Below are 18032 nucleotides of genomic sequence, written 5' to 3'. Positions count from 1 at the left end.
TCCTGGAAAAACAGAATTCGATAAAGAAAACGGCTTGCTGTATCCATTCATATGCATGAACCATGATTCTTCTTTTTATTTTTGTGAGGGGAGAGATTGAGCATCTAGACAACACCAACACTTCCGGCGAATCTGAACCTGACACTCATATATTCGGGGTCATGGAGTGACCATTCAAAGAGCGACTGATTTCTCACTATGCGCGATTTGAAAAAAAAATGTAAACTTGTTAGAACCTTTTCCGAAAGATCAATCTTTTCTATTGTATTGATGATATCATTCATCGTGCCACATTATTGTTGTTGTTTTCAAAATAATGCAATACAATCAGTCAGAATCGTAAACATTAAAATAAATGTAGAGAGACATGAACGGTATAAAAAAGAGCATCTTGATGGATATAAATGAAAGAGGAAAAAAAAAGACATATATTGAGGCGGGGTCATACAGAGACTATTTACAGATGGATTTATAAAGAAATGATATTGGCAAGCTTTTTCAAAGACCGAGCAATCCGGTTGCTCTTTTTCGAATGGATGGAGAGAGACGCGGAGGACGACGAGGAAGAGAGCGAGGATGAAGAAGAATGCATGAAACAAGATATTTTTTCTTTGATACGCCGTGTGGTTCCTTTTTTTCCTGTGGTTTTTTTCTTGGGCATCAAATCATCTTCGGCTAATTCCAACGCCAGCTGAGATTCATCCCACCATAAATGGGTATTGGGCGGTTCTTGTAGTGCGGATGACGCTGGTGGATTGGAAGATTCAATCGCCGTACTGGCAATGAGGATTTGTTGCGAAGGTGTATCGTGAGCCATTGGCTTTTCTAAAGGAGAAATATCGGTAGGTATAGCTACGGTATATCGGTTTGACAACACGGTGGGCGTTGTGTTTGGTGTATAGCAGCATGGAGACCAGTCGGAGGATTGTCTCGAGCGGGGGGTGCCTAGGGAACTAGCCGATACCGACCGTTGCGGTGGATGATGGGGTCGTTGCAATTCCGCATACCGTTGCGATTTTCGTTGCGGTGGGGCGGATTTCTGTCGGCACGGTTGTTGGATGGAATAGTAATAATACTGCGAATTCACCGACTGGCGAGGAAAATTCAAGGATTGCGGTGTCGAAGTACCTGAAGAACAGCTGGAAATAGACGAAGATAATGAAGGAAGATGCTGATGATGATGTTGACTGGATAATTGAGAAGGCATCGAATAGTAAAATAAAAAGAAAAAGCAACGGAACAACAAGATCTTAAAAGAAAGATACCAGCAAGAAAACCAAAAAAAAAGAGACCAAAGTAGACAGAAAGCAGAATGAAAAACAAAATAAGGAATAGCACCTAAAACCCAAAAATAATAAATGGGATAAAAAAGGTGGAGTGAATATTGTCGCGTGAATCGAGGCGGAGACAAGTGATGGTTGCTCAAAACAACAAAAACATTTGCATCTCCCTTGATACTGCTTTTACTTTCTTTGGATGCCATATCTCATTACGTTTTTCTTTCCTCTCCTGTTGATTTCGTCTTTTTCTGTGAACCCTGCTCCAGCTAAACCATGTATGGCAATGATACCACGTGCATACAACAAAATTTCTATGTTCCACAGCTCCGCTTCATGTAGGGCGAAAAAGACGAACGCTGATAAAAAACTGTTCAGTCAACCGCCTCATGGTTTCGCAGACTCAAATAACCGTGACCACATGGCGGCTCCGAATCCCATTGCTTTTTTCCGAAATTTTTCATTTACATTGTTATTGCCTTGTCTTGACATCAGTTTGCCCTTTTTTTTCTTTCCATCCAGCAGAGAGCCAGGGTGGGATAGTAATATACATGGTGATTTCAAGGATGGATGATAATGAACCGGCGGCAGGTCTCATTTCTTCTTTGATGTCTATTGGATAAACGGTAATCAGTCATCACTGAACTTTAAAATTGCTTTGGATCATTGTTTTTTTGAGTGCAGACTTGCAGGAGAGGCGAGAAGAACACCCTTATCTGGAGAGTGCAAAGAATCAACAGATTCTTCATGCACTTTTTATTACTGCTCTCTGCATTGGCCTCCACATCGCTTAACTACAGCTGAATGATGGAACCGTAGTCCATTTTTTCCTAGACATCATGATATTTTGTACCGATGCTTGAGAACACAAAAGGTTGACGCAGTGATGGAATATCAGACCAGACATTCCATCATGCTTAATGCCGGTTATAGGATCTTCTCCATACCATTTGTACGGTGTTCAATGGCGTAAGTACCAAGAACAAAGAACATAAAGGATGATGAGTATCTTCAGTAATGCTTCTGCAAAAAGGTTTCCATACTGCATAGATACAAGAAAATAATCAAACTTCTGAATGGAAATTTGCTTCCGTAGCTTGTTGATTGCTAAATTTGCGCTACAATTCACCATTGAGAGAGCAAATAACAGGATTCCGTACGTACCTTACGGACGGAATTGACATACGACATGTTGAAGATGAAGCATGACCAAATTTTTAGTGGTGCGTCCCATATATTGCGTGTATGTGCTATTTTGAATATAAAATAATTACAGTGGCCACGTAATTGTTCTCCCTCAGATGGGAGGTGACAGATTCATATAAGTATCTTCCCTTGTGCTGTTGCCAAATGTTTGACCAAAAGATCAGTGCATGTCAAGGAACAGCCAGGGAAAATCACGCAAGTTGTTTGAATGGTGAACCGTTGCATGCATTTGTAACACAATGGATCCTTGAATGTTGCTGCAACGTCTCAGAAGTGTGCAGTAAACTTGCTAAATACGGCACATGCAATTTCTTTGACCATTGGTAGTGAATTCTGCTCGAATCTTGTTTCGTAAGACACATTTGATGCGATTGCTTTTCTTTTCTCATGTTGATCAAGATTCTCCACCACGGATTGCTGCCGATTCGAGTAACCCAACAAAATGTAATTCACGTCTGTAATGTGAGGGCGAACGTGGTAAACTGAATATCGTCGGCGTTTCAATCCGGCCGTGGAAAAGTTCATGCACACGCACAATAGCCGGTATCTTTAGACCATTGTTCTTTATTATTTTATTTATTCGTCTCGAACGCAATGAACCAAACGTGTATTCAGTTACACAGGATCATGTATTGTACAAGTGATAGCACGTAATTAGCCGAAATACTCTCATTCGCCCAGAATAAACTAGTTCTCCTTTTATGCCATTTTTGTGCCCTTGAAATTAAGTTGTCCGCAATGACATCTGATAAAAAATAAAAACACATTTATCACCTATTTTCAAGGCTACTGGTATTACAAAAAAATGGTCTCATATGGACCAAGGATAACGTATCAACGAGTTCTCTTCATTTGGCGTTTTTGAATCGTCTCAGATCATTCCGGCCGCATCTAACGTCTCATTTTAAGCTTCTGCGAACCTTGGTCTCCATCGGATCCGGAGAGGGAATAGCTCCACGTGTGTGCAATAGGTATTTTTATGTTCCACACATCCCCTTTTTTTTTTCGTAAGGTGCGTTGCAGAACTTACAAAGAAGCTCAGAAGTAAGTTCAATGCTTGCGCCCATAATCAAACTCGATTCATTTATCCAGACAAACTTTTTGTAAAGATGATGACACATTTTTATTCTTTCCTTATTTATTTTCTATCTTCCTACATAAATAAAAATTCAGTATCTACGCTTGGGTCCCTTATATATTTTTCAACGAGACACGTACCACCATGATGATATGGTAACCGAAATTCGTCTTGACCTAAGTTATTCCGAATCAAATGCATCAATATATCATGATTAAACCTTAATTACTCGTGGTTTTGGCAAAGAGGGACTTACAGGAGGGTCAGTAAAGATGGGTTTATCTACAGAAAAAGAAACCATCAGAGATGAACCTTGTTACTTTTAGGCGCAGGTTGATTCCTGCGTGAGATATACGTACCACAAGTACTAGGCTGCAAGGCGAATGCTACATTTCAACATTTTGTCAATAAAATAAAATCCAGATACAACAAATCATCAAGGTAACGAGGCATGGGTTTGCATCGCTGATTTGTCTGCCTGAAGCCTTATCCAGTCATGTCATCATTACCTGCATCCTGAAATGTGCCGACCATAGAACCTCTGGACATCCATCCCAAGGAACCTATTTTGAACCAACGTGAATATGGACTACTTTCCAAAGCCATCCTCCTATGGACCGCTCCTTGAAAATTCCCTCCTACTGGGCTGCCATCTCCCAATTCCGAACGGATTTTGATTACCTCCTGCTTTGGCCTTATCTTCGCTATAGGTCTCGGCAACCTTGACGAAAATTATTTAATCATATTGTTTTCCAAGAGAAAAGTAGCTGGTTCAGCCTTATACCTTGTCAAAGCGCATATTGTCTTCTTTCAATTTGGCCATCGCTTCCATGATCTACAGTATGCATATCGATAAAGGAGTCTTTTCAAGACGCCAACTACACGCTATATTTACCTTGCTGTGTTTCTCGCACAGAATATGTCGAACCTAGCATTGGGTCATTATAAGTTATCGTTGCGAGCCATTCCGTTGTGATTCAAAACTCACTTTGATAGCATTGGCAGCCTTCAATTTGCCACCTTTCTTGCTGTCGTCTAGCAACAATGCGCGATTAAGCAAGTCATAACCTAGACAACCCTGACGCATTAAACTTACCAGTCGAAGCACCTTTAGCTTTTTGACCCGCAGCTTGCTTTCCTTTAGCCATGTTGTATGTTTTCGTTTTCAACGCAATTAGAAAAGACGCGCGCTTTTTCTCTGTTCGCTTTGTACGGTATTTTTCCGGGGAGCGGATTTTCAAGTGTTGGCCAACCAGGCTGTCAAAATGCAAGTCGAAGTGAAAATCATTTGCATACAAACTTAATGACCTCCGAGTATGGTTGTCCCTCGTATGTTTATCCTACATGGTTAACGCTTGAAATGATTGTTTTAATGGTTTAATTTTATGATGTCGGGCCATATTTCAGTATGGTCTTTCAATGAAGTATCGGGCAGAGGATAGAGTAAATAGCATTTCGATGTTGTGGCTGTGCTTCAGACAAATAACTAGATTCCTCATCGTTTTAGTCTTGGCAAAGCCCGGTCGAATTGATTAATGACTATTACAAGTGATGGTGACCAACAATAGCTTATTTTTCTTTTTTTTTTTTTCTTCCTGTAAATGATGAGCTTGTTCACGCCGTATCGAAGCGTCAAAAATTGCGGTGAAAAAGCCACATGAATTTTTCCGCTTTGGGCATTATTCTCGCTTTTTCACCAGTAATTCACGCAATGGGCAAGAAAGGTTCAGGTGAACATCGAAGTGGTCCTACATCAAAGTCGCGCTCGGGTGGTCGAGCCGATGCTCAGTAAGCATCGTCACAGTTTACAGAATTTTCTTTCAACGCTAACCATAGGTGTTTCAATCAGTAAATCTCGACGAAGAGACGTTCCGAGCGAGGAAGGTCTTGTTGACAGTAAGTTCTATCCTAATTATACATTATACAGCGGGAGATATTCATTTCCCCCGGATAGGCGACGGTAATGATTCCGGCATCCCGATGCCTGTGGCCATGTGGGTTTGTATCTATTGCAGGCTATGGACAAGTGACTCGGCGGATCGCTAATCAAGCCGTACCAGGACTTTAAACATTGCGATCCGAAACGTTGCTCGGGCGTGAAGCTCGCTCGTACCAATATGTTAAAGACGTTGAAGCTCAACCAACGATTCAGAGGCATTGTTGCCAGGTGAGTGACTCGAGGGATAAAATGATCGTGCGAGACAAGCGCCATGGAGAGCTGATAAAAGCGATCTGTTACTACAGTCCGGAAGGTGAAAAGGCCGTATCTCCAGCGGATCGACGTATTGTAGAACTTTACGGTGCGGCCGTGGTAGATTGTTCGTGGGCAAGATTGGAAGAAGTTCCCTTTTCAAAAATTCGTGGCCCTACCGATCGATTGTGTAAGTTTTGGCTCTATGGGTCTAAAGTAACGCCTAGTTGACACAGTGATTTGTTTCGCACATGCAACAAGTACCATATCTGGTTGCCACCAATCCAGTGAACTATGGAAAACCATGGAAATTAAACTGTGCCGAAGCCTTGGCAGCCATCTTTTATATTACAGGTGAGTGATCGATTGCTATGTGGATTGATCCATGGTCTCCACGACGACTAATGATAGAGATCAATAGGATACCCTGAACATGGTGAAGCGCTTTTATCCAAATTCAAGTGGGGACATGCTTTCGCCAAGGTGAATGGTGGGTTACTGTCACGTTATGCGAAATGCAAAGACTCGGCCGACGTTGTCAAAGTACAAAACGAATATTTGGCATCCTTGGAAGAAGACGATCGCCGCAAGAGAGAAGCAGCTGAACATGAACTCGATAGCGACGAGGACGATTTATTAGTAGAAAATAGAAATAGAGAAACGGCATTCACCGCATTTGATGACGACAGTAGCGAATACGATGATGATGATGATGATGATGATGATGACGATGAAGAGGAAGATGACGATGACGATGCATCAGAGGATGAATTAGGCGACGACGATACCGAAGAAGAGCATGCATCAGAAGAAGAAATTTGCGACAAACTCGGCAATACCCGTATCCGATAGTCGAGCAATGTCGTGTCAAAGCTGCTGTCACTGCTGCAAGTTGGACCGGCATGAGCGATTTTTCTTTCGTATCGCATCGTTCCTTCAATCGCAACAATATGGATGGCACTTTTATATAGTCAATTCGTTCATCCATTTACCTGTACGCATTTATTGTTTGGTTTGTGTCACATGGCACCTGTCTTGTTTACAACTTCAATAAACACCTCTTCAAAAGAATAGAGGATAAAAGTGTGGAGCACCTTGTTGAATCACCATGGCGAAACCAATATCAACGCTTTCTTTTTTACAATCCAAGCGCACCAGCCCTTTTTTACAGCCACTTCCAAGTGTGATGACATCCAATGGATCTGATCCCCCTTTTTTTTTCTCTCTTCTCTTACATTTCCCCATTCTTCCTCGAATTCAAACACACGATCAGGGAGTAAGGTTGATCTCAAATACATTTATTGATGAATTGAAATCATGCAAAACACAACATCCAAATTCCACATTTGCTTACTCTTACAAGAGAGTTTCATAAGGAATGGGAGTGATGGTCTGGGGAACATTAGCCTTGGTGGAGACGTGGCGGGCCTCACGGGGTTGGACAGGGATACGCTTGACGTTGATCTGGACACCCTTGGCTTTGGCGTCCTTCTTCTTCTGAGCGTTTTCCTTGACACGGTCCAAGAATTCCTGACGGCACTTGGAGTGCTTGACGTGCTCAACACGGAGGTTGACACGCTTTTCCATGTAGCGGTTGCCGACACGCTTGTAGACAATGACACCGACAGCAGACTTGGTGACGTTGTAGACAACACCGGTGCGACCGTGGTAGAACTTGTGAGGCATGCCCTTCTGGACAGCAGCGTTGGCCTTGATGTCGACGATGTCACCGACCTTGTAGGTCTTCAAGTAAGTCGACAAGGGAATAGCACCATGTTCGCGGAACTTGCGCGAGAACATGTGGCGGGTGCGAGCACGAACTATATCAAGCGAGAAAAAATATTTTTTTAGCAAATCAATTTTCTCGAAAATCCTCCAATTCGCTTCATGTGGCCATGTCGAAGAACTCGAAATTCGAATTATTGAACGGATCCACGATACTTACGACCAAATGAGTGAGGCATTCTAAAGCGATAGAGTAAAACGAAAAAGAAAAGGAATTAATCAGTAACTGATTCACTTTGTAAGGATGGCATCACAAATGAGTGGCTTATGCGACATGCCATGAAGCCAATGAACGCTGATCCACCCTGGACATGCCATGGCAAATCGTCGTTCCTCACTGTGTCGTATTCACAAACGTAAAGCTACGGTGTGTGTGTGTGTTTTTTCCGAAAGAAAATAAGAGAGGAAATCGGTGACCTTACTTGTCAAACTTTGCACAAGGCTAATGAGAAAGCAAAAGAGAAGGTCTGTTCTCAGTGCAGCTCAGCCATTACTTTTGTCTGGAAAAATTTTCAGTGGCCCTTGAAATTTTATAATACATTTATATACAGAGGCTTGTCGTTTCAAACTCCGAGACAAGAAAAATCGAAGCGCTTGTTGGGTTGCTCCCAATAGGCAGCTCCTTTTTTATTTGCTTGCTTTTCTTTTAGCTGATACGGACACTTTATGACTATCTTGCATAGTTTTGATATCTAAAAGCAGAGCTGCCCTTTAACGAATATGCCTTTTGCTACAGTACTTTGACTTCTACTTTGTCTATTTTTATGGTCATTTGGATCGGTATTTCTGGTATACATTTAATGTTGCCATGGCATTAGCGGAGAATTCTGAAATTTTTATATCGTGCAATGAGAAAGAGTTAAGGATAAGGAATACATCATAAAGAAAGTGAATTAGAAATGGTAAAACAGTTATAGGCTAGAAACAATTAAAGGTGAATCAAACAAGCATGTTCGTACAAAAACCGAGAAAAAGAAAAAAAAGACGCTGCCATCTAGAGGCTGTAAAATTGCTCGCCATTCTTGACGAAACGATCACGACCGCTCAGAGTCACACGAAGATCGTACAACATGTCATTCCACTCTCGCCACAACGAGCGTTTGCCAAAGATTAGGAACAACCAAACGCCAATAAGGCTGACCAATGCTTCGGCGGTGATCATTAGACCGAACGGCGGCAAATGGGGGCTCACAATACCTACGCAAGCATTCTGGTTGCTATCTTCAAGTAGCATACACTGCAACCATCGCGTGGTGATGGATTGGTCGCCTTCAAGGTCGGTCAATCGATGAATTTGCGTGAGATAAAATATCCAATAAAAGATCACCGTGCCACAAGATAAGATAGCGAGGAGCAATCCACGCCACTGGATCTTCACCGCCGTTACCACGTGCTTATGACGCTGAGCCGATGCCGCGCGTTGAATCTGCGTTGATGAACTTGTGGAAAGCGATTGCGTCATTTCCGACTCAATGCCTTCACGGAAAGCCACCTATATCCAGTGACCCGTCAGAAAAAGTTACATCCATCCTACATTCTCTCAAGACGCGTTACCTTGGCAATATACAAGAAAGTACATATGTGAAGAAGAAATGCAGGACAAACGACCGCCGCCATTGGATAGAAGAACAGATTAAATATCTGATCCACCGATACTAAGCATAAATTGGCGAATTCAAACTTGATAACATGCATACCCAGGGCAACGACCATGACAGCCGTGGGGATACCCCAACAAACGACATATAGAATGTAGTATCGGTTGGCAAAGAAACTCGAGTTCCAAACCGTGTGAAAATGCAAGTTCAGAATAAGCGCGGCACACCAGGTACAGGTCGCGAGGGAGGCAAATATTAAGATCGCCCCTTGGGCTGCACACAGCATGTTGTTGTCCTGCTGACCAGGATTGATATGATCCGCAGCACATTGCAATCGTCGGGGATCACCAATAGAGAAGAACACAGTCATGCTGAATAGAAATATAGCCAATGAAAGATTCAAAATGGCCAAGGACGGATGCCTATAGAGTGCAGTTAATTAGAATCCCATAATCGGCAATCATGCGATTTTTTGTACTGTTTTCCTCTTACCTTCGTTTATCGGGCAAGACGAGATAACTGACGAGAATAACAAAGGAAGCCACTGCCGAGATAAAGCGAACGATATCCGTTGCCAGGAACCCGTGAACCATCCATCCTTCATTGTAAAACTACCAAGCGACAATGAATATTCACTTTTGTCGTGTGACCTGAACATTGTCCATAGGATACTCACCAGTTCTTGAGCGGGACATGGAACGCAGCAGCCAAACCGGCAGTAGGTTGGATTGGTCGTATCTGTTGTGCCTTGCTTCGCAAGCGGATCTTTGAGAAAGGGAGCGGGGCAGGACCCCAGCACAAACCCTTCTGGCACAGCTGATAAGTTTAAATCGCCATGTTGATCGGAGACTAAACTATATCATGAACAAACCGGTTCCCTTTTTTTTAAGCGTGTGGTGACGCTTACCTTTGGGTGGGATATGGTTGCAACTGTCATCGGGTTGAAGGGGTTGCTGTGTAATGGGCGAAACGGCATCGCAGTTCGGCAACAGGTCGGTCCTGTCGAGTAATTGAAACACCTTTTTGCAGTTCGAATGAACGTCCTGACAAGCGGAAGTACAGCCCACCCATATTTTAATTTCTTTCGTAATGTTAGTAATCCAATTGACGACAAAATTCACGATTAGATTTTTTTTTTGGCAAGCATACAGATAGATACCTTGCGATGAACTCATTTCACACCTAGGATAACTGGCGGAACATTCATATCGGTAATATGCGTCCACACATGCTTCATCAATTTTGCCCAGCAAAGTGGAGATATTGGTTAATACATGAAGTTGGTTTTCGATCATCGGAACTCCGACATTGCCCGTGAAAATGGAATAATCCACATAATTCTATGCATCAAATCAACCAAAGCGATAAAGGATGAGAACTAGAACAGGACCATGGGTGGACCGTGAATGCTTACACTACAAATGCCTCCGGGGTAATCCGAACAGCTGCTGGACACTGGGAAATGAAATCAGTATAACGTTACACAGAGTAATTTCAAAAGATCTCTTCACTGTTGCATCCGTACCAACTGGTGCTCCTTGGGCAAGAGTGGAATGTATAATATTCGACAATAGGTATAATCCTACGCACCAGCGAGATATTGATAACGTTGGCATGGTGAAACTCATCGAAAAAATTTCGGGGAAGAGTCTGGTAGAAAGTTGACGTTTAGCGATGTATCGATATCAGGACGCTTGTAGTGATCGTCCGAGCTAAACCGCGAGCGTAGATAAAGCGATGACTTGCTGCTTCGCGTGTTGTGTTTGTGATAAGAAGGAGTGGTAGCAAAAAGAATACAAAGTATTGAATTTCAGGAAACACTGCCAGTGAGTAAAAAAAACCAAACTCTGAAGCGTATCAAAATCGAGTGATTAAAAAAAAAATGAAATGAAATGAATTGATTTATGGGAAAGAAAAGCACGAGGGAGAGAAGAAATGCTGCACAGGAATACAAAGCACACGAGTTATTTTCTTGACGTTGCTAGCGTGAAATCTCAGTCGTTTTCTCTCCAAGAACAACGACAGCGACAGATCCGATTTTGCCTTTTACGGCAAGCAGTAATTCCCTGTTTGAAGAACCGCCAGAGCGTGATGAACGTGGAAATCAGATTCATCTCTAATGCTTTTTCTTTAAGAAGAAACCCTTTTTTTTATCAAATGATAAGACCCTATATTCGCTATTATGATGATTTTATTGCTTTATTTTTAATAAACAATGGAAAATTAGGTGGTAATAAATGTTTTCTATGATGTCTTATAGATCGAGAATTCTTTCTTCTCCCATGACTTTCAAGCCACGATGGATGTACAAGATCTGGTGGTTAGATATTGTATACCTTCACCTCCGACGCCTCACCAAATCCCAAAAAGTAGGACTGTACACAGCTTGGGACCAAAATGCTTGAGTCGCAGATCAGTTACTTGAATGAACCAACCCCCCCAAAAAAATAACAGAACCTTCCCAAGGTCAATAACTTGCACGCAGTACACTTCAACATTAAAGATTTTTTGTAAAGTGGTTCCTCCTTTAATTTATTATATTTTTTGACTGTCCAAGCTCATACTTTAGCGAGAGTTATAAAAGAGTGATAAAATCCCTGGATCACAAGATAGCGATATTCACTAGAAAAGGGCTCAAGAAGTGGTACTCTGGAGGTCATCGCTTTGGAGGCAGATGCCAGCAAAGGTATCGGGAATACCGCCGGGGTTGTTCAAAGCCAACGCGACGGCGTGACTCAAACCTTGACAGACCAAGCCACTGGCACATTTATCGACGTGGGTAATCTGGGCATTGTTGTCTCGGAGAACTCGGCACAGTTGGCCTCGTTTAACGGTTCCAGGAGTAGAAGTAGGGGCAGCCGAAGCCGTAGTAGTGGTAGTAGTAGTAGCATCGTTTTGGGCCATGACACTAGCGGCAGCGAGAAGAACAACGTACAAGATTTGCATTATGATGATGTTTTACTTGAGAAAACTGGTTGTATGAAGATTGAACAGGATGCGAATGCACGTCCTTTTATATATTAGTTTTTCCCATTCATTTTTTCGTGAGCTTACGTGCCCTTGCTTATCTCCAGCGGCTAACTTCGGTCGCGAATTGCTCGTACACCTTTTGTTTGATCCACAATGACCTACACAATATTGCAATAAGAAAGAATATTGGCGGTCCAAATTTCAAACTTTTGATCCGGTGTTCATATTCCATCAATGTCACCCTTTCAAGGAGATAAATACAAAGCGCGCTTGAAGCCATACGAACAACCATAAATTCTTGATTCTTGGAACATCATTAATCATTCGAAAAACTACACAAAACTGATAATCTTTTCCCTTTCAAACCATTGCTATGAAGAACTTCAACGACATTGATATCAGAATGTAATCGCCGTATCTTCGGTTCCGGCTCCGTTGATATGGACTTTGACCGATTTTTTCGGATCAGTTTAAGATAGCCGTAATATTCCATCCTTCATTGACCGAGAATTATATCGATCTTTTCTCAAGACGCTTCGGGTTGGTTTTTCTTCAGAAATCCTTTTCATTGAGAATTAAATATAGAGGCAAACGAAGAAAGACGGAAGCTGGCTAGTTGCAATCTGATTCAGCAGATTTGTAAATAAGTAATTTGACCCATGTCCTAATCTAATAACAATTCACAGCTTGAGCCCTGGCCAAATATTCGGTAATCTAATGCCGAAAGATGCAGTCATGCAGCTGCATAAAGGTGTTTTTTTCTTTTTTCATCTGATTCGTAAAGCCGAAGATGAGGTATTTCCTTATGAATGATTCTACGTTGACCGTATATGCATAATAAGGTTGAATAATGTCACAGCATTTGCAATTCATGGATATGTAAATACTGTCATTGCTAAAAGCTGCCATTTGTAAGCAAATAAGCAACATGCAGCAAAATTTTGGCCATGTGCCATGATCTGCCAATGTAATTATAACGGTAGAATTATGCGATACCATATTTGAATCGCTTACGAAAATCACAATGCTGTACAGATCGTCGAAAATTGCAAAGCCAAGCCGGTGGTTTCCTTTGTTCATGCAGTCCTTACTGCTATCTTATTATCATTGCCTTCCAAAGTGCAAGCATGATAAGCAAACTCTCATCGGCAATGAGGCGATAACGGATCATCGGCAGCATTTTGAAGCTCGCAATGGGCACGATGATCAACGAGTATGGGTTGTTAAGCCGAAAGTGCATATTCTAACTGGCTGACAATAAAATTTAAAGGTGGTATTATTTCGACAAGACGTACTCCTGCAAAGACTCGGTAATTATTTGATCACTCTCTGTGCAGTAGGGGTTCCCGAAAACCCTCTTATCTCTATCATTTTGTAAATATAACTGCCGATAATACTGACATGGTGCAAATGACGAACTGGATTCCACAACAGGCCCTAGCAATGATAGGGCTCTTTTATGGAAAACTTGGTTATCAGTTCAGCGATCTACTGTGGAAATATAGCTGAGAACTGCCAACTAGCCGAAAGCAATCTTATAAGTTCACTATGGCCATTCGACCGGAAAAACACAGCAAAGACCAAAAAAAGTGGTGCGTATTTCTGAAGTTGCTCTCAGATGTTAATATCTGGAGACAAAGATGGACGTTGATAGTGAATCGATGCGGTGGGTGTGTGCCTAATTTTATCCAGTCATAGAAGGTCAATCTGGAAGCGGTCATTTTCGAAAAGATTCATTTTTTACTCTCAACAATCAGACGTAGAAATGCTGTAAATCCGTAAAAGTAAAAATTTTGTGATGGATAATTGATATGTGTCTGTTGACACCCATAACAAGGGTCTAATTATCGGCATTGTCGAAATCCTTTTTAAGGTTGGTTTTATCAGGATACAGGGACAAGGACCTGGCAGTAACGAACACGGACCATGATTAACAGATATCGGTCTAGTCCGCTTTTAGAATATGGCACATACAATACGTAGGTAACCGAAAGATGCCGCGTCTAGCTGTAATCAACATTGGAAAAGAAGCTATAAAAGCCTGTGGATTTGAAAGGACCAAGATTTTCAAACAACAACACTTCTCAGGAAAAAGAGATCACCACAGTCATGAAGCAAACCCTTTTCGTCGTTCTCCTCGGTGCCGCTGCCGTCTTGGCCCAAGGCGAGGCACCTCCTGCCGACAACCCTCCTGCCGCAGCCACCACCACCACCACCACCACCACCACCACTACTACTACTACTACTACTACCACCGCAGCTAGCGCACCTACTCCTTCGACTGTTCCTCGCGGAAGATCATGCAGTGTGGTCCGAAGCGACACTGACGGTGTGACATCAATTACCAAATGCGGTGCTGGATTAGTCTGCAGTGGCTTTGGTCCTGGCATTGCGTCTGCTGGCGGAAGACCTGTGGTCCTTCTGAACTCTTGGAGCGGTGTCTGCCTTTCTCCTGACGAGGTTTAAACCCCATTCCAATCGAATTTCGTATAAACGATACGATTATATAGCAGCCAGATGGTTTTCCTATAAGCTTTTATCCAAAAGAAATACAATAAATTATCAAAGTGGTTTCCTCCTACAATAACACCCCATTGCTCGTGTAGTATGACACACCTTGTAACAAAAAATTAATATGATGTCAAGGCTAAATTGAATGTCACTATGACATCAAGGCAGTAATTTTAATGTGGCAGACGGTCAATTTATTATCACAACGCCCGTGAATATATGGGCAACTATATAATGAGCCAAGTAGCATATACAAAACAGTGGCCATACCTGATGGAAACTAAGGAAAAGAAAAAAAAAATAAGAGAAAATACAGAATTGAAAAAAAGTGCGAATAATGTGGAGAATAAGAAATGTCATTTTTGGACTCTGTGAGGTTTATACATGTGGAATACCCAGTTTTTGTTTTGTGTTTGTTGTTGTTCTTTTCTTTTTTACTTGCGACGCTTTTTTGTACATGAGGATGAGGATGGCGCAGAGGCTCTTCTTTTGGAAGATGATTTTGCGGGTGCGATGGGTTCGCTTTGGCGACGTCGTAGGAATTTCATATAGGAATGATAGTCGTACACTTCGTTGGGATGTTTTCCATTCAATTTTGTGAATTCTTCCAGTTTCTTTTGCTGTCGTCGACGTGCGTTTTGGAACCAAGTAGAAACTAGAAACATGTTCTCGTTAGGCTTTTATGCAAATGGTTTCACATGATCAATAAAGCAGGACTTACTCTGAACAGAGGACAGTTTGGTTCGGCCGGCCAATCGTACTTTGTTCTCTGGATCGGGTGTTCGTCCGTCGTGCGTTAAGTACCAGTCCATGAGCACGGTGGTTGTATCGCGCGAATAGTTTTTTCGAGTTTTTCTGGTGGAGCATGCAGATGCTGAATGGGAAACATACGATGATGACGAATGAGCTTCGTAATCATCGTCAAACTCATCGGATTCCTCGCCGGCATCACTCAGCTCATCTCCCAACTCAGGTAACAGTGAATCTTCCCGATCTTCCCTTGACGGCGTCAGTTCCGCTCCAATGTCTTCGTTTTCGGAATACGAGGCGTGGTTGGAGTCTTCGTAATCGCTGTGGACCGATTCAGCGCACGGCGAGTTGGACTTGGAAAGGGAACCGCCGCTGTGTCGATCGGAGCAGTCGGAATCCAAGGAGGACCAGAACGAGTTGGGTGATGAAGCAGGAGACATTGACTCCGTGCTATGAGCCTCTTTGTTGCAGTACGTATTATCCAGTGCTGACATGTGTATGCTTGGGTTGATGGACATGCCATCACTAAAAATGGAGGTTTCCTTTTGTAAAATGTGGGCGCAAGTGATGTCCGAGAATCCCGCATGGCCCATATCGTTCTTGCCGGGGTGGTTCAGAATCTGGCCATAATCACCGTCCAGCAAAGAGAGGGTGCCTTGATACCATTCTTTATCCATTATCTGTGTTGTTCCTTCCAAGTTACATGAGTGAAGCAGCTGAAGTCGACGAACATGATCGTGGAACGTGGGATCGGCATGTTGGTTGTAGTAATACGGATGGACCGGCGCAATGACAGACAGGTCATCAGCTGCTCGGCATTCATCCGATGCGGAGTCACAGGATCCTGTTTGCAGACAGGGATGGCTACTTGACATAGAGAGGGGATACATGGGTCGATGGTCATTGTGGTATTGTTGCTGAAGGATGTGGTAGTCAAATTGAACTGGCTGATCCTTTACCGTAGGTGATTGTTCCCCCTCATGGTGCGACCGATTCGCCGTAGCATCTCGAACCTGATGGCCACCTGCAGTATGTAATGTCGGAGATGCATCATACATATTTTCCGCTGCATCAAAATATAGGGCCTCAGATGGCGTATCAAACAGCGAGCTATGTAATAGGGTTTCGGAAGGATAAGGTGGATTCGCATGCGTCTGTTCCAGCTGATTCAACACAGATGTCGGTGGGGCAAGTGCATCCTCCTGGTCACGGGTGTGGGATGTTAATCCGTCACGGTAATCTGGCGCTACATCAACCTTGGGGGAAGCGGAGCCAAGGAACAGACCAGCACTGTCAGTGAGTTTCATGGCTCTTTGTGTGGCTTGCTGGATACAGATATCGGTTGGATAAGATGCCAAGAGCGCATCCCAGTAGGTCTGTCCGGTGGGATCCAAGGGACTGAGAAGCATGCCAATCTGGCTGTACGGTATATCCTTGGTAACCCCGGATGACGACGATAAGAATAAGCTATCACTTTCGAAGGAGGACAAGAGAGATGAAGACACTGGAGCCGACGTGTAAGCACATGGAGACACGCGAAAAGCGCGACGTAACTGCTGCATTGATAATGCGATGATGGAACGGAACAAGGAAAAAAGAAGAGTAGCGAAACAAGAAGGATACGAATTAAAAGAGATGGTGGAAAGAAAGAAGGAAGAGGGCCGTAAGAAAAAAGATCCACCTAAAAGCTATAAACTTTTGTTTTTCTCTTTTGTGCTTCACCACAGGAGCGAAAAAAAAAAAAAAACCAAACTATGGCACCGCAGTGTGTAAACAATTACTTGGTTCTTCCTTTTGGGAAACAAGGTTTTAGCACTATGGTGACACATAAAAAAGGGGCACGGCTGGCGCGTCTATCCGTTCTTGTGCAAACACTCGATTCTGTTACTGTTGCCTTTTTTAAACTGACGGTATTTTCTCTCGTCTTACTTTAAAGACCAGAAAAAAAAAAAAGAATCGGTATCCTATATGGTGCATGACTTATCGATGATCCAGTGTACGAATATGTGTCAAATATGTTCCCATGGTACTTTTTATCCTAGGTTCATAAGTTTTGATATGACGATGGAGAGCGTCTGCAAAAGTTTGGTTACAGCGTGATCTTTTATGCAGCTGTTGCTTATTGCTGAGAAAGATGCACCTCCTTTTCGGGGACTGGATCTTCGGAAGAGATCTCGTCGGACAAGTCCAAGGAACAATGTACAAACAAACTTGCATGCAACTCGGAAATTCCCATGTTCTGGCGTAATTTTTTTTTTCAAGCCTCATTTAGGGCGTTTTTTTTTTTTTTTTTTGGGCACCCACGACATGAACCGCATCCTGTTACTTATAGTGATAAAACAAAATGGATTTCCATCACGGATACAGAAACTATCATATGAAAAAAAAAGCCCTGTGCTGAGGCTAAAGTTGGATCTATCAATTCGTCCACGGTTATTTTAGATCATCATGTAACTTTGCCTATTGAGATGGTGACACAAGCTTGACATCTTTCATCGCAACGTAGGACCATTTTATTCATTCCGTGATTTTTATCGACTGACCCGATAGCTTCCTGTAAATGCTAAGCAGTGGGGGGGGTTATTCCTTCAGAATCGTATTAAGCTTGTAGGTAAAGATGGAGATTCAACGATGTATACTTGTTTCTTTAGTATTTCTCACTCGAT

General features: G+C 42.6%; 8 protein-coding genes across 8 annotated transcripts; 2 read left to right on the top strand and 6 right to left on the bottom strand.

Annotated features, from left to right (window-relative positions):
- Positions 1 to 55: 55 nt before the first annotated feature.
- On the bottom strand, positions 56 to 1500 carry BYT42DRAFT_585474 (uncharacterized protein). Its single transcript, XM_051569987.1, has one exon. It carries the CDS (start codon positions 1481 to 1483, stop codon positions 470 to 472), a length of 1014 nt encoding a protein of 337 aa, XP_051419276.1. The 5' UTR covers positions 1484 to 1500; the 3' UTR covers positions 56 to 469.
- Positions 1501 to 3621: 2121 nt separating this feature from the next.
- Positions 3622 to 4709, bottom strand: BYT42DRAFT_617695 (Parvulin-like peptidyl prolyl CisTRANS ISOMERASE, Hpar14; the record flags this gene model as incomplete). Its single annotated transcript, XM_051572206.1, has 10 exons — positions 3622 to 3636; positions 3702 to 3737; positions 3818 to 3843; positions 3921 to 3947; positions 4071 to 4124; positions 4243 to 4282; positions 4346 to 4396; positions 4457 to 4489; positions 4550 to 4596; positions 4658 to 4709. 10 exons carry the CDS (start codon positions 4707 to 4709, stop codon positions 3622 to 3624), a joined length of 381 nt encoding a protein of 126 aa, XP_051419275.1.
- An 832-nt stretch (positions 4710 to 5541) lies between these two features.
- Positions 5542 to 6604, top strand: BYT42DRAFT_503739 (uncharacterized protein; the record flags this gene model as incomplete). Its single annotated transcript, XM_051564923.1, has 5 exons — positions 5542 to 5559; positions 5622 to 5728; positions 5806 to 5942; positions 6014 to 6106; positions 6174 to 6604. The coding sequence occupies 5 exons, from the start codon at positions 5542 to 5544 to the stop codon at positions 6602 to 6604; spliced, it is 786 nt and encodes a 261-aa protein (XP_051419274.1).
- Positions 6605 to 7029: 425 nt separating this feature from the next.
- Positions 7030 to 7999, bottom strand: BYT42DRAFT_585454 (60S ribosomal protein L21-A). The gene is made up of 3 exons (XM_051569986.1): positions 7960 to 7999; positions 7698 to 7717; positions 7030 to 7572 (listed from the first exon to the last, which is right to left on the bottom strand). The coding sequence occupies exons 2-3, from the start codon at positions 7714 to 7716 to the stop codon at positions 7109 to 7111; spliced, it is 483 nt and encodes a 160-aa protein (XP_051419273.1). The 5' UTR covers position 7717; positions 7960 to 7999; the 3' UTR covers positions 7030 to 7108.
- A 163-nt stretch (positions 8000 to 8162) lies between these two features.
- Positions 8163 to 11061, bottom strand: BYT42DRAFT_585453 (uncharacterized protein). Its single transcript, XM_051569985.1, has 8 exons — positions 10661 to 11061; positions 10550 to 10590; positions 10295 to 10475; positions 10043 to 10216; positions 9812 to 9984; positions 9628 to 9746; positions 9092 to 9557; positions 8163 to 9029 (listed from the first exon to the last, which is right to left on the bottom strand). Exons 1-8 carry the CDS (start codon positions 10761 to 10763, stop codon positions 8532 to 8534), a joined length of 1755 nt encoding a protein of 584 aa, XP_051419272.1. The 5' UTR covers positions 10764 to 11061; the 3' UTR covers positions 8163 to 8531.
- A 708-nt stretch (positions 11062 to 11769) lies between these two features.
- BYT42DRAFT_549345 (uncharacterized protein) lies at positions 11770 to 12081 on the bottom strand (the record flags this gene model as incomplete). Its single annotated transcript, XM_051566065.1, has 1 exon — positions 11770 to 12081. One exon carries the CDS (start codon positions 12079 to 12081, stop codon positions 11770 to 11772), a length of 312 nt encoding a protein of 103 aa, XP_051419271.1.
- A 2102-nt stretch (positions 12082 to 14183) lies between these two features.
- Positions 14184 to 14766, top strand: BYT42DRAFT_119256 (uncharacterized protein). The gene has a single exon (XM_051562137.1). It carries the CDS (start codon positions 14215 to 14217, stop codon positions 14569 to 14571), a length of 357 nt encoding a protein of 118 aa, XP_051419270.1. The 5' UTR covers positions 14184 to 14214; the 3' UTR covers positions 14572 to 14766.
- A 284-nt stretch (positions 14767 to 15050) lies between these two features.
- BYT42DRAFT_617689 (uncharacterized protein) lies at positions 15051 to 16928 on the bottom strand (the record flags this gene model as incomplete). The annotated part of the gene is made up of 2 exons (XM_051572205.1): positions 15051 to 15271; positions 15338 to 16928. The coding sequence occupies 2 exons, from the start codon at positions 16926 to 16928 to the stop codon at positions 15051 to 15053; spliced, it is 1812 nt and encodes a 603-aa protein (XP_051419269.1).
- Positions 16929 to 18032: the final 1104 nt, after the last annotated feature.

Source organism: Radiomyces spectabilis, assembly GCF_025331425.1.
Source record: "Radiomyces spectabilis strain NRRL 2753 chromosome Unknown BYT42scaffold_14, whole genome shotgun sequence".
Lineage (NCBI taxonomy): Eukaryota > Fungi > Mucoromycota > Mucoromycetes > Mucorales > Radiomycetaceae > Radiomyces > Radiomyces spectabilis.
The sequence above is the reverse complement of the archived record's forward strand: the minus strand, read 5'-3'. Positions and strand labels throughout refer to the sequence as shown.

Excerpts from the sequence above, each read along its gene's own strand:
- BYT42DRAFT_585453 (XM_051569985.1), bottom strand. The coding sequence starts at position 10,763 with ATGAGTTTCACCATGCCAACGTTATCAATATCTCGCTGGTGCGTAGGA. Across the intron at positions 10,591-10,660 it reads TGCCCAAGGAGCACCAGTTG|TGTCCAGCAGCTGTTCGGAT; the intron begins GTACGGATGCAA and ends TTCATTTCCCAG. Across the intron at positions 9,747-9,811 it reads CATGTCCCGCTCAAGAACTG|TTTTACAATGAAGGATGGAT; the intron begins GTGAGTATCCTA and ends GTCGCTTGGTAG.
- BYT42DRAFT_585474 (XM_051569987.1), bottom strand. The coding sequence starts at position 1,483 with ATGGCATCCAAAGAAAGTAAAAGCAGTATCAAGGGAGATGCAAATGTT.
- BYT42DRAFT_119256 (XM_051562137.1), top strand. The coding sequence starts at position 14,215 with ATGAAGCAAACCCTTTTCGTCGTTCTCCTCGGTGCCGCTGCCGTCTTG.